This window comes from Balearica regulorum, chromosome 3 (assembly GCF_011004875.1).
Source record: "Balearica regulorum gibbericeps isolate bBalReg1 chromosome 3, bBalReg1.pri, whole genome shotgun sequence".
Taxonomy (NCBI): Eukaryota; Metazoa; Chordata; class Aves; order Gruiformes; family Gruidae; genus Balearica; species Balearica regulorum.
In genome coordinates, this window is record NC_046186.1 from 3115575 (window position 1) to 3133062 (window position 17488).

Here is a 17488-nt window from a genome sequence, read left to right on the forward strand (position 1 = left end):
GTGAACTGCCCGACTAGTGCAAAAAATACACATAGTTCATGCTTGATCATATAAAAAAGCTTGTGGTTGAGCACCAACACATCCTAGCAGCAACAGAGAAGTATCATTTCCCTGCTTTTTCTGCTTGAATGAGGAGGTTGTCTTCAAGAGTGCTTCAACTTTGACAGTGGTTGCTACTGTATGTGTGTGTTGCGTTAATATCAGCTGCCTTGCCTTAACCACTAAACTGAAATGGATCTCCAGTTTATATCCTGAGATATCCCATGTCCTGGGCTGCATCAAAAGAGGTGTGATGAGCAGGTCGAGGGAGGTGATCCCGTCCCTCTCTCTACTCTGCTCTGGTGAGACCCCACCTGGAGTACTGCGTCCAGCTCTGGGGGCCCCAGTACAGGGGAGAAATGGAGCTGTTGGAGTGAGTCCAGAGGAGGCCACGGAGATGATGCGAGGGCTGGAGCACCTCTCCTGTGAGGACAGGCTGAGAGAATTGGGATTGTTCAGCCTGGAGAAAAGGCGGCTCGGGGGAGATCTAATTGCGGCTTACCAGTACCTGAAGGGGCCTACAGGAAAGCTGGTGAGGGACTGTTTATCAGGGAGTGTAGTGACAGGACAAGGGGTCATGGGTTTAAGCTGAAGGAGGGTCGATTTAGATTAGATGTTAGAAAGAAATTCTTTACTGTTAGAGTGGTGAGGCCCTGGCACAGGTTGCCCAGAGAGGTTGTGGATGCCCCTGGCTCCCTGGAAGTGTTTAAGACCAGGTTGGATGAGGCTTTGGGCAACGTGGTCTAGTGGAGGGTGTCCCTTCCCGCAGCAGGGAGGTTGGAACTAGATGATCTTTGAGGTCCCTTCCAACCCAAACCATTCTATGATTCTATGATTCTATGACTTATGGACAGTATTGTTGAAAAATAGGCTCAGAGAGTGTGAAGTTCCAGATATTAGTGAATTGTAAAGGTCAGCCTTCATAAATGGGACTTAAGGTTTCAATAGAACTGTAAGAAAAAACCAGTTGGTTTTATGCAAAACATATATTCTATTACATTTGGACTTTTTTTTTTCCTTCTAGATAAACATCATGTCAATGGAAACAGAATGGTAGAACCTTTCCCAGAGGGAACACAGATGGCTGTATTTGGTAAGACATCAGTTTTAAAATAAAAGCTCTAAGCTGTATAGTGTTACTGCATGCCAAATTTCTTAATTTCAGCCTGAGTCCTTAGAGTTTCAGAATGTGGGCTGCTATTACCATTTTCTAATCACTACAGTCAGCTAAAGCTGCTGATCATTTTGGGAAAAGTCCATGCCTCAAAAGGAGGAGCATAGCGATGCCATCCAGAGGGACCTTGACAGGCTGGAGAGGTGGGCCTGGATGAACCTCATGAAGTTCAACAAGGCCAAGTGCAAGGTCCAGCACATGGGTTGAGGCAATCCCAAGCACAACTACAGGCTGGGTGGAGAGTGGATTGAGAGCGGCCCTGAGGAGAAGGACTTTGGGGTGTTGGGGACCGAGAAGCTCACCACGAGCTGGCAATGTGCGCTGGCAGCCCAGAAAGCCAACTGTGTCCTGGGCTGTGTGTCCAGCAGTGTGACCAGCAGGGGAGTTGGAACTAGATGGTCTTTAAGATCCCTTCCAAACCAAACCATTCCGTGATTTTGTTGCATAAAGTTGCAAAATAGTTGCTTTTTATGTATGATAATTCCTGTAAGATCATTCATTAGTTTAAACAAAATTCTGAAGATGATCCATGATTCTCCAGACCTTAAGTCATGCAAGGAACTGAAACTGTTGGGTGGAAAGCTTGATCTACTGTATTTGCAGAACTGTTTCTATCTACATGCCCCAAACCAGGATGTTTTGTACTTTGTGAATAGTCCTGTAGACTTTCTGTTGGATGCCAACAGAGCTGGAAAGGTGGCCAGTTGTAAATGAGATGTTTAATTTCATTGTATCCATGCTATTTTCTATAAAAGTGTCATTATTTGAGCCTTCTTGTAAAACTTTTTTCTCTGGAGAAATTAATTACTCCAGGAAGAAAGAAATATCCTAAAATAGATCATAATCATCAGCTTTTTACTAAGGTATGGGCTTTACCCGAATCTGGGAATCCTCAGAGCTGTCATTTCAGAATATGCTAATGTTAGTCCTTAAGGGCAAGCCCATGGAATTTATTAGGGAAGAAAAAAGTAGATTTGTGTGACAATTATTCTTAAAACTTATTGTTACAGAGAATGAAAAATTTCCTAACCCTGTTTTGAACCGTAAGATTGGATTGTTTAGAAAGGATATAATTCTCTATTAACTTCTACAAGATGGTACAAAAGTGCCTTAGGAAATTTATTATATACTATTAAATGTTTATCTATCTAGGATGTTGAAGTAAATATTAAATTACTACTTGATACACCTGCTATATCATCTAGCCTGATGGAGTTCTAAATCATAATAACTGCAGGTCAGGTATATAAAGCAGTCATCACTATTTTTGACCTGGGCTCGTCTAATAATGTATGTATGAATTTTGGCAACTGCAAGGCAATGTGTGTAACAACAAATAGGTAAAAATGCAGGATGTACCCTGGAAAGCTGTGATTCTGAGAAGCAATGCTATATAAACACCCAGTATGATGTAACAAAGAGAATAAATGCAGCCTTCAGATATGAAATCAGGAGTATAGTGAGTAGGCATTAGCAGGCAATTTCACACCTGCACGCAGTGTCTTTGAGACAGGTACAAAATACATTTCACATTCCATTGAGTAATTAGATGGAATTTATTAACAACAGCAACAAAAAGGTGAAACACTGAAACAAGCTATCAAAGCAACCAAGAGAATCCGCATATCATCGTGTCTTCAGATACGGACTGGGACAGTTATCAGGGTGGCAAACCAGAGATTTCAGATATCTTAGGCTCACCAGGCTGCCAGCTGCCAGAGAAGAAGGATGGAGGTCTTCTGTAGTCTTACAGTGTGGGTATCTCAGTAGTCCTAGGGCACCCAGAATGAACCTGGACACTTGTGTCAGGCACCCATTCACTCCAGGTGCTTCCTGAGGTTATCCATCAATAGAAAACACGTTATTGATCTCCATAAAGTCAAAAGGAGTAGAAATTATCTTCTCTACATGATACAGTAGATCACATTAGATAATCTAATCATCCCTACTAATGTTAAAGATTATGAATCTGTATTTTACAGGAGAAAGTAGCCTATGTCAATATGGCATTTTCTCAGCTACTGAGCTTAGCGATAATAATCTGGTCTAATTTATAAAAAGAAAAGACATAACTTAAATATTTCAAACACCTGAGCAGTGTCTGAAAGTTCTTATGTTGTAACAGTTTATATATCTGTCTGGAATGAATTGTTGATCTTAAACTATTTTCAGAGCTGTATTCACACCTGAAATGTTTAGCAATCCTATGTGGGATGCAAAGGGCTGAGTTATCCATGGGCACTAATTTATTACTCCAAAAATTATCTTTTCAACTGATTTTTGCAAAAAAATCAAAGTAATCGTTAACTTTCCTGTGGAGCTAATGTTTCCGTAGTAACCATGGTTGAAGAGGAGAAATGGTTCATGGGTGTCACCTTTCAGTTATCGTCATGATTTCTTCAAGATCCCTTTAGAGTTCCTCCAATCCAGTATTGTCTTTCTGCCAGTATCCTCTTGTCTGTGGATTTTTGGAACATATAAAAGTTCTTGGAGTGGTGAAATGAGAGGTTCTTTGAAAATTTTTTTGGAACTAATGGCAAATGATTGTATGTTACCTTTTGAGTTTTAAGATTAAGATGGATGTAGAGATTCTTCTTCATATTTCTTAGAGCTGGCAGGGTCAGAGAGTTCTGGTACAATCTGATATTGATGCAGTCTTCACTGTTTAAATTTTTCTTATTTCCTTTTTTTTCCTCTTTTTTATTTTCCTTTATTTCCTGTGTGATGGTCAGATCAATTTTCCAGTGGTTGTGGTGGGTGTTGGTGCGAGTGCTTCTATTGGTTATATCACTGTTGATTATACGTGGTTTGTAAAATTTCATTGAAAGTAATATCCTACCTACAGAATTTCATTGGAAGAGCGCAATATCTTATTAAACAGCCTACTCTGAATCATTCCTGAGGAACTCTGGTATATTCACATCAAGCCTGGTAACTTCCATCATTTTGAAATTGCCCTAGATTTTCTACAAGATTGTGATTGCAAATGTTGGGCTAGGTGGTGAAAACTCATGCTGCTGCCATCTGTGCTGTGAATAAATGGAAAACCTACATGTTCTTAGGTTTACTATTAGACCTGAAATATAATAGTATACAAACATGACTCTGATGATAATTGTTGTCATTTGTTGGCATTGGCATCCCATTCTGATATGTGGTATAGAAAAATGGAGCTACAGTTCACTTTTGCTACCTCCAAGGGGGCAATGTTTGCTGGCCCCATGTGAATGGGAATGAACGGAAGCACTCAAAGAGGAAAACGATTATCTGTTAGTAATTCTTCTCCTCATCCTATCCATGTATACTCCTGTTAACAGCAAGTTCTTCGTATTTTAGGACTGTAAGCTAGGGGGAAGAAACTGAGCTAGTTTGAGCTAGCAGGCTTTCTGACTCCACCTTAGCAAGAGAGGGAGGGCTTCTCACAGAAACATCATTTAATCCTTTCATAGGGATTGCGCAGGGACAAGTCTCAAAGAGGAGTGGTTACTAAGAAGTAATCTCTCTTCCTTAAAATATCTACAAAAGCTCAAAAATGGTAAATAACTGTATGATTTTGTAGATATAGCCTACTTGCAGTGAATTTTCCTACTGCTTGGATAGTTTTAGATTCACCACTAAAAATAACAGTATAAAATGTAATGCTGGGTTGTAAACACTAATCCTTTTACCTGCTTGCAAAATGCAGTTAGATTACATTACATAGCTCCATCTTCTGCAAAACCTCCTTCAAGATGCTCTTACTAATGCTGCGCTATTTACTTTAAGATGTGACTTTTGTTTTGATGAAGGTACTGAGTGAATGTACACGGGTCATTGTTCCTGCAGCTTTCCCATTTATAACAGAGCCTCACAGTTTTCAAAAGACTATTTAAATGATCTTGAGATTCTCTGGTTGTCTGTTTAGCATCATTCAGCTGCCTAAGATACACCTGTTGTTCATTAGAATAAAGAAATGCATCCTTGTTTCTACAATGGTGAAAAAGTTAGATTTCAAGGGTGAGGGTGACTCTTTAATGGAAATGTTTTAATGCTAACCATCCAGTGACCTCTTAATTCCAGCTTCCAGCTAATATTGAAGCACTAAGAGCACAGGAGGTGCACAGGCACTGCTCATGGCCTGACTGGAGACACTAGAATGCTATATCAAAAATTATCATGTCACTTGAAGTAAAGGGGGAGGGTGTGTATTCCCAAGTTCAGCAACTGAAACAGATGAAACTCTGGATGTTATGTGTTTCTGTTATGAATAGTAAAGTAGGAGTGTCCTGGTTTTGGCTGGGGTAGAGTTAATTTTCTTCTTAGTAGCTGGCATAGTGCTGTGGTTTGGATTTAGTACGAGAATAATGCTGATAACAAACTGATGTTTTAGGTGTTGATAAGTAGTGCTTACACTAAGTCAAGGACTTTTCGGCTTTTCCTGCTCTGCCGGTGAGGAGGCTGGGAGAGCAGAAGAAGCTGGGAGGGGACACAGTTGGGACAACTGACCCCAAAGGGATATTCCAGACCGTGTGATGTCATGCTCAGTATATAAACAGGGGAGTTTGCTGTCGGGGGGAGGGCTGCTCAGGAACTGGCTGGGCATCGATTGGTGGGTGGTGAGCAATTGCATTGTGTATTACTTCTTTGTATATTCTATTATTATTATTATTATTATTATTATTATTATTATTATTACTATTACTATTTTTTTCCCCCTTTCTGTCCTCTTAAACTGTCTTTATCTTATCCTACAAGCTTTACTTTTTTTTCTGATTCTCTCCCCCATCCCACTGGGGGGAATGTGAGCGAACGACTGGGTGGTGTTTAGCTGCCTGCCAGCTTAAACTACAATGAGGAGTCATTCAAGAAATACCTATCTGGAAAACTTTCTTGTAGTTTTTATGGCTGTGGATATTTTCAGTTAAAAGTATCTTGCCTCTAGTGACTGATTTTGACCAAAAACCTAACCAAAAGTCAAACCCTGAACATATATTAGGGGGTTGATAATGTTTTGAAAAGAAGTAATTTAGGGTCTAAAATCAATTTTTGGATAGAGGTGTAAAAAAGAAAAAGAAATGCTTCAAAGCTGGAGAACATATGCAACTTTGCAATCCCAAGCACAACTCCAGGCTGGGCGGAGAATGGATGGAGAGCAGCCCTGAGGAGAAGGATGTGCGGTGTTGGGGGACGAGAAGCTCACCATGAGCCAGCAATGTGCGCTGGCAGCCCAGAAAGCCACCCGTGTCCTGGGCTGCGTGTCCAGCAGCGTGACCAGCAGGTTGAGGGAGGGGATTGTGCCCCTCTGCTCCGCTCTGCTGAGACCCCCCTGCAGTGCTGCGTCCAGCTCGGGGGGCCCCAGCACAAGAAGGACATCAGACTGTTGGAGCGAGTCCAGAGAAGGCCACAAAGTTGATCAGAGGGCTGGAGCACCTCTGCTATGAGGACAGGCTGAGAGAGTTGGGGTTGTTCAGCCTGGAGAAGAGAAGGCTGCGGGGAGACCTTCGAGCCCCTTCCAGTCCCTGCAGGGGCTCCAGGAGAGCTGGAGAGGGGCTGGTGCCAAGGGCAGGGAGTGACAGGCCAAGGGGAATGGCCTGAAGCTGCAGGAGGGGAGATGGAGATGGGATGGGAGGCAGCAATCCTTCCCTGGGAGGGTGCTGAGGCCCTGGCCCAGGGTGCCCAGAGAAGCTGTGGCTGCCCCTGGCTCCCTGGCAGTGTTCAAGGCCAGGTTGGATGGGGCTTTGGGCAACCTGGGCTAGTGGAGGGTGTCCCTGCCCATGGCAGGGCGTTGGAACTGGATGGGCTTTAAGGTCCCTTCCAACCCAAACCATTCTAGGATTCTATGAACTTTCAATAAATTAATATTTCCATCAGTACCGTCATAATTCTTTGCATATTTTAAACACATTTAAATGCACTGCTGTATTATGCTGAGAAATAATTCTATTCAGTGTTTCTGAATTTTAAGTGCATATTTTTCTTGCCAACTGCTGCTGTTGCAAGACTCCAGTTTATCCCAGAGCACCTATATATTCACTGTGCTTTATATACTACCTTACTTCACTGAGAGAGAGCATTGTGCATATGGTGCGTTCATAGCAGGGCTCTTATTTACCTTTAGTAAAATCTGGCAATAGTTCAGATTTTGTAATTACAACACTTTTTAAATATGGGCCTACGTTGTGTTGTATTTGCTTGACATATACTGGCTAGTAATGGGATAATTGGTTTCTTGATGTAAACAAAATATAGACAGAAGTAGGATGTTAAGTATCTGATAAGATCTAATTACAGACATTTCTGAGCTGGCAGACAGATCCAAGCTTGTTCACCTTCTGCTCTGCACTTATTAGACAGCAGCATGTTCCAGTAATTCTATAGACCGGTATTATTGTTGTACTCTGCCTGAGTTATTATGTCCTATTGAGATTCAGATGTACCCTATGCATTCCCACAATTCCCACTGCTTCCAAAGGTTATTTAAAAACTAAAACAGGATTACACCGAGATCGTCCAATTAGCCCCTGGCAGAGCTGGGGGTTTCTCAGCCTTTGCATGTAGCTTATGCAGTTGGAAAGCTGAGCTCCTCAAACAAGACCTGCTCTTGGGTGGTTCAACCCTTTCTAATTAAGACTTAATCAGGGCAACTGTTCAACTAAAGGAAAATAACTTCGCTTGAAAGTGGTATGATGTATTTAAGGATGGATCACTCATATAGAGTTTCCTTTACTTATTCCTGAAATGGCTACTGGTGGCCATGTCAGATAAGAAAATGTGTTAGGAAGCCTTGTGGTGCGACTCAATTACTTTTTTATGATGAGCTCTGCTCTTTTCACCAGGAAGAGGAAATCACAGGAAATAAAGTTTGGACCCCAAGAGAAATACCAGTAGTAGTAGACAGTAAAAAAAGAACAGACGGTTTTTCCCTGTTGCTCAAAGAAAAGGAAGAAAACTTTAAACCATGCTACATGTCAGAAGGTATTATATCTCTATCTGAAGAGAATATAAGTCTTCATGATGTTGAAACAGGTGTGTGTGCTGTGACCCAAATTGTAGGAGAAACATCTACAGCAATATTACCAGATGTTACAGGGATCACATTGTGGAAGAATTGAGAGCCAGAGGGAATGTCTTCCAGAAGGGATTCATGTTTCTCATGCTAATTGTTTTTCAACATCTTGGGAAACTAAAGGAAGTGTACTAACTGACTGGGTTTGTAAAGCCCTGAAGTGTTGATGCCGTCCTGTGTTCACAAGGTGGTGTAAAAATTGACACTGAACTTTCTACAGTTCTGGAATGAGAAAATGAATCTGTGAAGACATTGCATAACAAAAAAGGGATTGCCTAAAGGGAGGCTGCTCCTTCTAAACTAAATCATGTTCCTCTTCTTACCTGTGCAGTATGTCTGTTAAAGAAATACATTTTTTTTTTTTTTTTTTAAATCTTCCAGATACTGACTTATGGCCAGTGTCTCTTTGGTGCCTCTTCCAGAGAACCGGAACACAACCCAGTTCCCTGCCTCTGCTGCCTGGGCCTGGTTCATCCTTATTGCCACCAGTGCCAAAACATCCTCTTCCTCGTAATCTTGGCTGAAGTCTGATGCTGTGGTTTGCTGGGCAAAACTTTGGGAGTTGTGTCAGCTCTAAGCGATTGCCAGGAAACATTCTCTGTTTAGGATTTAAAAGTCTAACCAGGGAAGCCTTGAACTGAAAAATTTTCCCTAAGCCTGTTGTAAAATAAGGCGATAAACACAGAAATAAACATAATTCCAGGACCTTTTAAAAAGATGAATCTTAATATTCAATTTCTGTTGTCTTATCGCATATCGTAGGCATTATGCATTAAATGCTGGTGATCTGACCTGATAGCATTGTGCATCAACTTTGTGGGAGTGTAAATGGCCAATTGCAGAGCACCGTGCGAGACAGACCAGATAAATAGAAAATGCTCCAGTCTGCTTGGTCTTTGCCAAGGACATTTCCTGACATTTATAAACACTACTAAAGGACAATAAAATATCCCTAATGCAAAGTGAAAGCTGTCCTTGATCAGCACAACCCTTCATAACATTCTTTTATTTCAAAGGATCCAAGTCTCTTTTTCTTTTTTGCTTCTGAAAACAAAAGTCATGTGGCCTTCAAACACAATATCTGTCCTTCTCCATCAGGGACTTGTTTATGTTAATTTAGCTTTCTTGAGGTAATGAAGAATTTAGCTTTGTGTGGATTTCACATCAGTGAAGATCTGGAGGTTTTTAAAAGTAAATCAGATTGCAGCTTTCCAATCAACATCATTCACCTTAAAACAGCTATTTAATTATGTTTTGGGGACTTTCCTGCTGAAATGAGTAGAAGATGTAGTTAATTTTCATGGGGTTTGGGATACGGCTCAGTGATCTCCAATGGCAGGAATTGTCTCTAACATACATTTTATTTTCTATGCGAAAAGCTGGCAAGAGCACCTAAATTACTTTAGCAATGCAAAAGCCTTGCAGAGAGGTAATTTCTTGCCAATGATAAATAGGGATATATCAGTGACTAGGATGAACATATGCTTGGCATCATTTTGAGTTGGTTTAAGTTTGAAATAGAAGTAAATTACCCTGTTAATGACTAGAGGCTGCCCTCATCAGATTTATGCTGCTTTGTGGGAGATATATGCTTGTATATGTGCGTGTGTTTATGTGCTGGGATATACGATATACACACATACACATTTAGTATCAGCATTTATCCTTTGATTCCTGTTAATAAAGCACGGAGCATGGTGACATAGCATAAACCACACAGAACGGTGATGATTTATTCTATTCAGCCATGAGAAATGTGATGCTAATTGTCAGTAGTTGCAAAGCAGAGAAAAAAAATATAAGGAGGTTTTTTTGAGGGATAAAATTGTGTTGTTTTGATAATTTTAGACATAGTTTGACATTCACAAAGTATTGTCAGTGCATCTTACGGATCCTAAAGGATTTGTTTTTACAGCACTGCTGTCACAGACTGATAATATTAGAACTGGGGATGTGAGACCAAGCGAATAGAGCCCTATATTAAAAAATATGGATTACTTATTATCGGGTTATTCAGTTTGGAATAATTCAGAGTGATTTTCCTGATTTTCAGGAGTTTTTCTCACCTGAGGAAGTTATTGGTGATCTTAAAAACGATATCGTTCGATATCTTGTCTAAAATTGAAGATACAAAAATCTTCAGCTGCTTTTAAAATACTTGCTCAGAAATGCTCCTGAAGCTTGGCAGAGTCAACTGGAATCTTTGTATTGATCTCATTGGTGCGTTCAACTCATCAAGCGGGAATTAATCTCAATAGATTTTAGGTATGGAATCTAAAGTGGTCTTCAAGAATTTCTCCCTAGTCAGAGAAAACACATTTGGAGGTCAGTTCATAACAGCTGTCTCAGAAAGGAATAAATCACCCTCTGTAGGTGCCTTGTTCTGTCGAATGCTGTCTAAACAACGAGCTTGGACTAGGGGGAATTGATTCATTTGCATAAATATGTTGCAAATGTTTTATGCCATTTAAGGTGTCCTAGGGCATTTGAGACATCCACAGGGGGCTGGCAGGGATGATACAGGTCTCACAGGAGATCCGTTGTCTTCTGAACTAGGAGATGAAAGTCAGACCAGTTTATCGAGGACAGCCCAAATGATATGAGATACCTTTGTTTAGGGATTCAATGCGCATCTAAATTTAAGGGTAACATGTATGTGAAATTGTCCTTGATCTCCAGCTTCCAAGGACACCAGTCTACCTTTTGTCATATGTGTCCATCTTACGCCAGTCCTGTGCAGAATTGCTGCACGAGACGTCTCAGATGACAACATATGCCTTTGTTTATGCATCGCTACCGAACCCTGGATCCCCACTGACCCTCGTGGGAGCTCGGACACCTTTTGCCACATGTGAACACCCATCTGTAGATCTCCATTTGAGATCTAAATGTAGTTGTTCAAGTCCGAATGCTGAAGCACGCCCTAGACGTCTCTATTTCAAGTGCCTGAGGTTAGCTCAGAAGAATTGCTTCTAGAGTACTTCTCACAGAATCCCTTACATTCCAGTATATTCCAGGTACGTTATTTACCCTTGCGCTTAGGGTAAAGCCCACATTATTAAGATTACTTTCAATGGCAAATTGTGCTAGCTAGTACAGGCTCTCTGCCTATTCTGGGAGACACACACAAGTCTTTTGTCTTTAGAAGAGAGTGAAAACTCCACCCTTTAAGAGGGTCAGACAGCATTTTGTTCCAGATTTTTCTTCTAGAATACCACCTGGCTTTGTTCTCTGTGCAGGACACACTTCAGAAATGAAGGAAAAAAATACCCTTCAATGTCCATAAGAAAGAAATAATATGATCAGTTTTTCAAATAAGATAAGAACTAATCACAAAAAAATTCTGATTTGAGTTGAACTGTAAGTAATTTTGAAACAGCCGTAGTTATTTGTTTGTGAGCCAGGGAAAACAGCATGCAATATGTCAGGCTTTGAGATAAAATTTATTGGTGTGTCATTGGCTTAAATCCAACATTATGCTCATAAATAATATAATCCTAGTGTGACACATTTCTGCTTGAACCTTGACTGAAAATTATTGAGAATCATGTTATGAATTATGTAGTAGCAGTCACACATTCGAGTCAAAAGGATATAACTTGAGTGAAATGCTGCAATGTATTTGTAATTAGGTACACTATCTAAAGATGCATAGTTGCAGAAAGGGCAAGGTATCTCTCTGTGTACCCAAAGGTATAACATGGAGCCTCGCTGTAGACTCAGGCTAATGGTCATCCAGCTTTTATTGACTCATTCTTCTGGGATGGAAAGTCTGATGCGGTTGAATGCTGTTGTCATCTGTATCACCCTCTTGTATGCTATTAGCACCGTCTTTTGTGTCTTAATTTATACTAGCTCAGTGTGACCCAAGCCTCCAGACAAACCTTGATGGTGTTTATATACAGTCCAACTGCACGGCAAGATGGGAGTAACTCGGTGTTATTCAGTGGAATGTGCCTGGCAAGCCAAGAGAGGAAAAACGTAGGGGTTTAAGCATCAAAATGGTTATACTCAGGCTCATCAAGTGTGATAGTGTTTATCGCTGTGGCAGATAAAGAGATTTTCGATTGCTTTGCTTTCTGGAGACCAATAAACCCAAGATTATTTTACTGTGCTGCTACATTAAAGATCTGGGCATGTTTTTAGATGTAGAAGGAGTTTTGGTAGCTAACGTAGTCCCTCTTCAAACCTTTGTGAGTGTGCCACTTGGCTGTCATGGTTATTTCCAGTCTACTTTCCAGAAATTCACACCTGGATATTACCCCCCCCCCCCCCCCCCCCCCCCCCCCCCCCCCTTACTCTCTGCATACTACTTTGCTCCCAGGCTGTCTTCTGGAGAGAACCAGTTGGTTCCCTTTGAGATGAAACCTGCATGTGATTCTGTGACTAGTTCATCCCAGGTACCACTCCTTCTAATCACACTGTAAAGCAGAGCAAAATTTCACTCCCTCTGCTCTATACTATCCCCCTATATTTTTGAGCCTTGTATCCTCAAATGTTCTGATCTGCTCTCATGACATGCCTCAATGCATGCAGCCCCCACCCTTGATTTTATGCTATAGAAGCACCACTCTTAACGGACTGACACTGATTTGAAACAAAACTCTAATTTGAGAAAATGCATATCTGCACACATACATACACACAACGCTAATTATTTCTTAGTTCCATAGGTGAAATGTGTTTTGCATGGTAAATGGAAGAACAAGGTTGTCAACCATGTTTCCCATCTCAGAGCTTTAGCTTTTCTTAAATTTCATAGATCTCATGCCATGGTATATCCTGAAAACAGAGAACAAAAGTGTTGCATGAATAAATGAAGCCAGGCCGTGAACCACCTGTGGGACAGACATATTCAGCCAACTGGAGCTGACTACAGTGTGAGAATTTAGCATCTGTGAAGAATTCAGGAATACTCCTGACTTTTACTTGTTCTAGTAGTGTACCTTCAAACAAAGAAGACTGCATATAAGCAGAGACTTTTAATACGGATTTCCTCTTGCTGGCCAATATCTTCTGTATCCTTTCTTTTTGCTCGCATCAACAGACTTTCGAATAGGTCACCAATTCTTGGTGCGTGTGAGAGGATCAAAATTTATATATTTATAGGGTATGTTTATACTTGAATCTTTTAAATCTTCAGTTAAAATATTGCCACTTACCTCATTTTAAACTAATCTCGGTCCCCTGCAGTTGTTTCTTCCAGACTACAATTATTTATGCTGTGTGATGCTGTAGACCAAACCCAAGGGTAAATGAAAGATGTTTGTAGCCTGGAGGCAGTTTTGTTGCTATAACAGACTTACTGACTCTATATAAATATTTTCCCAAGAATTCAAGGTACCGTGTGGATCCAAAATGTTTTGGAGCATGTGCTGGAGCGTACAACAATGCTATGTTGTTTGGAACCTGAGGCTGTAACAGTATGTCAGATCTCAACTAGTTGCGTTCTCCTGGCTGCAGCCTGCTGTGAGTCTAAGGCACTTCACTGATGACTCCATCAGTCATATTTTACCCCCAAACTCCCTTCTTATATACAGTTTTAGGACAGTAAGACATGGATTTTAACTGATGCCCAAGCATCCAATTTCTTTTCCTGTTGATGCCTGTTATTGGAAAGTGGAATAGGAATGGAAAAGAGAACAAAACAGAAATCATCATTATGCCAGTGTATGAACCCCTGGTTTTTCCATGTGGTGAATGCTGTGTGCATTTCTGCAACATTTAGGTCAAAAGAGATCTAACAGAACAAAAAAGGGTTCAGAGGGGCAAAAAGGGTGATCAGAAGTATGGAACATCTTCTATGCAAGGAACAACAGGGTACATTAGGACTATTCAGTGTGAAAAAAGATAATGAATGGGGTATAAGAAAGTCTATGGAATAATGATAAGCAAGGGAAATGTGAAAGGGAATTGATTTTGCAGAATATCTCCCCTTGTAAAAAATGGGGGCCAGAAGAAAGGATGAGAGTGGGAACCAGTTTCAAAATAAATCAGAAGAGCTGGAATAAAATAAAAGACTGTTGGTCTCCTTGCCAAAGGATTTTCTGCATACAGAAGATTTCTCAGGTTGAAAGGGGGCCAGGAGAAATAGCTGGAAGAGAGATCCACTGAGAGTTATTCAAACCACACTAGCCTCAGGAAATCCTGCAAAAGTCAGAGGCTAGGACCACCGTACTGGCAAATACCACATGTATTTGTCCTTTTCTTATTCTTCCCTGGGTGCCTGCTGTTGGCCACTATGAGACGGATCTCTATTATGCCATATACTGTATGTCATAGGTCGCATATCATATGTGTATATCACCTATCATATCACATCGACTGCTTTTCTGTTATCCATTAATTGCAACTGTTGGCAGTCACATAGCTAGAACCTGTGCGCTGACTTGAAAATACAGGAGTCATTGCTGAAAATGGTGTTGAAAACCGTGCAAGTGCAAGCCACAGCTGTCGTTAGCTCCCTGTTGAGAAAGATTTGCAATGAGAAATAATAAATTAAAGATGAGTGTGAAGCTCTTTCTGCTGGACAATAAAGTTGGGCGAGTTTTGCAAACTCGATATGCATTCTAGTAATCACACCTAACCTGCTTTGAAGTTGTATGTGAAAAAAAAAAACCCACCCAAAACCCCAAAGGAGGCAAAATGACCGATTGCACAGTGAATGCTATAAAATAGGCCACAGCTCTTTCTGGATGCATATCCAGCTTGGCATGGGTATGAGATGTCTACATGCCTCTGTGCTTGGGAAGCAGATGGGTTGAAGGCATAGCGTGGAGGGACCTCGTCCTGCTTCCACCCCGGGGCAGCACAGCTCTGTCTCTGTGACTGCGGTACCCGAGTTATCCAAGCCTGGTTGGATAGCTACAGTTATTCAAAATACACTCGTACAAAGATCTCTGGCCATGGTTTGTATAAGCTAATTTATTATCCACTTCAGCGTTCACTCTGTTGCATCTCAGGCTTGTCTGTCATGTGTCACTTACGACGATTGCATTATTCTGAAATGCAGTTGTCAGAAGGGATACATATTGCATTGCTTTTTAAAACATTTTAATAATTGCTCATTCAAAACCTGTAAAGAAAGAGGGAGATTCTGCTGCATACGAAAATAAGCGTATCTTTGCTTGTTCAAAGAGTTGCTGTACAACGGCCACATCCAACTTCATGGTGAAGATGGGAACTTCCACCTTAGATGGCTGCTGTGCAGCTGTCATGGTGCTTCTTTAACAAAAGGCAGTGCATATGTCGATAGCCTATTATGAGGCTCTCCCGAAAGCCAGCTTTGAGGTTAGAGAGGCTATTTATTTAAGCAAGAGCATGCTACTACAGCCCTTAAACCAGCCAGAGGCTGTATGCCTCATGATGGGCTCTAGCTTAATATTCTGCCAACTGCAGCCAGAGAGCAAAGGACGTTTAGAGGATGCCGAAGGAAACCACGGGGTTGGAGAACGAGCGGCTCATGGACTTTGCTGTGCATAATGGCAATTCCTTTGCCAAGCCATCAATGCAGTGCAGACGCTCTGCCTCAGCATTTATTACAGTTACTTTATTTTCAGCAGTGATATACTATGGTTTTTTTGGGAATGGGTGCACGTCAAGTACTGCATAAATGGTAAATGACTAACTACATATCTAGTCGGCCTCTGTCTGTTCCTCTGGATATAAATTAGTTTTTCTGTAACCATCTTCTCTAGTATTTTCTTGAGTAATTGTCTTTTTTGGGAGGTGGATAGGAAAGAGTTATTCTCTTTTGCAAGTGAGAACGTACCATAATTTTATTGGCTACTAACATACGAGAAAATAACACTTGGAAACTCTGTATTTTCATTAAGGACAGCTGTGGTTCAAAATAGATTAATTTTAATGATCTTCTAGGTACACTGAGAAGGCATTTATTAGTTTGGGCTTTTATTGGAAAAGGGTTAAGAGTATGTTTCTGTGGAGCTGCAGAAAGGAGGACTAAAGGGCTGCTTGTTGAACTGGCTTGTTATTTGAATGTAATTATTTTTTGCTCCTGAGCAATTATAGATTGGAAGTTTAAATAATTGTCGGGGTGCCTACAGCTTTCTATTGTTGTTTAAAATCTAAGGTTGTAAATAAAATAGGTAATAGGAGATTACTTTTTGCAAATGCGTCTATGGCAGTTAATTTAACTTAGCAATAGTTATCAGAAAAGGCAAGAAAAGGCAAGATTTCTCTTCCTTGCAGTAAACAAACTTTGTAAACAAGTTATTATTTTCTGCAGCATAGCCCTAAAAGTGATTCTTATTTTGCTGGTAACAAAATGTTTGTGGTGCTTTGCTTTTATAATAGTAGAATATATTTTGCTTTTCTTCTGTATATTTCAAGCTCCCTAAAGCTGCTGAGAGATTACAGAGATTTTCACAAGGCACGGGTAAGGCTTCGCTATTATTGCAGAGATGAATTTATATGAAAGATACAGTTTCAAGAGAATCAAATGGATTACACAGCCCTGATGACATCTCTTATTTTATGTGTACATCAAGTTCTACTTGAGTAGCAGAGCACTAAAGTGTGTCAAATGACCGAGGATGATCTAAAATGAATCTCTGCGAAGTGTTGGAATGCTTCGAGCAACGGAAGATCACAAAATGATTTGAAAGCCTCAAATCAATGACTGAACTAAAGATGTGATGCTTTGCAATGAAGCAAATAATCAGCTTGATGATAGGACCATGTAGTTCTATCTCAATCTCTTTCACATATTATTGTACCAGAGGTTCTTTTTATCCCTAACAGACTTTTGAAAGGTATTCTATTAAGAAACTACTCCCTTCTTCAAAGGAGATAGACAAGTGGCTAGACTGAATTTAGCTGTGCGCAAGGTGGCGTAATTTATTCTTTATTGACTGTATCCTTGGACATTCTGCTGTGTTAATTCGGATTAAGATTTGCTTCCATTTTTGCACACTTTGCACAGGTGTGCAAAGAGATTCTCCTGCTTTTTTTCATACTCATCACCTTTTCATTGATCCAATAGTTTATTTGGTAAGAGAAATCAAAAAGGGTAAATATTTAAAGGAGTCAGAATTTTGACCATAAACCCTGACATTTGTCCTTGGGTCCTTGGGACACTTCAGTCATCATCTTTGTGGCCAGGAAAAATCAGGTCCCTATGGTACTTCTTAAGGCTGCTCTTTAATTGATTAGACATTGAAAGGCAATTTTAATCCAAATATTTTGCACCTAAGGACTGATTGTTCTTA

General features: G+C 40.5%; 1 protein-coding gene across 2 annotated transcripts in view; it reads left to right on the forward strand.

Annotated features, from left to right (window-relative positions):
* MSRA (methionine sulfoxide reductase A) overlaps positions 1-17488 on the forward strand; it is a 292761-nt gene that overhangs the window by 112936 nt on the left and 162337 nt on the right. For both annotated transcript variants that reach the window (XM_075750377.1, XM_075750378.1), the window contains exon 2: positions 1064-1132. In XM_075750377.1, coding sequence (XP_075606492.1) covers positions 1064-1132 — 69 coding nt within the window. The remainder of the gene's footprint in view (positions 1-1063; positions 1133-17488) is intronic.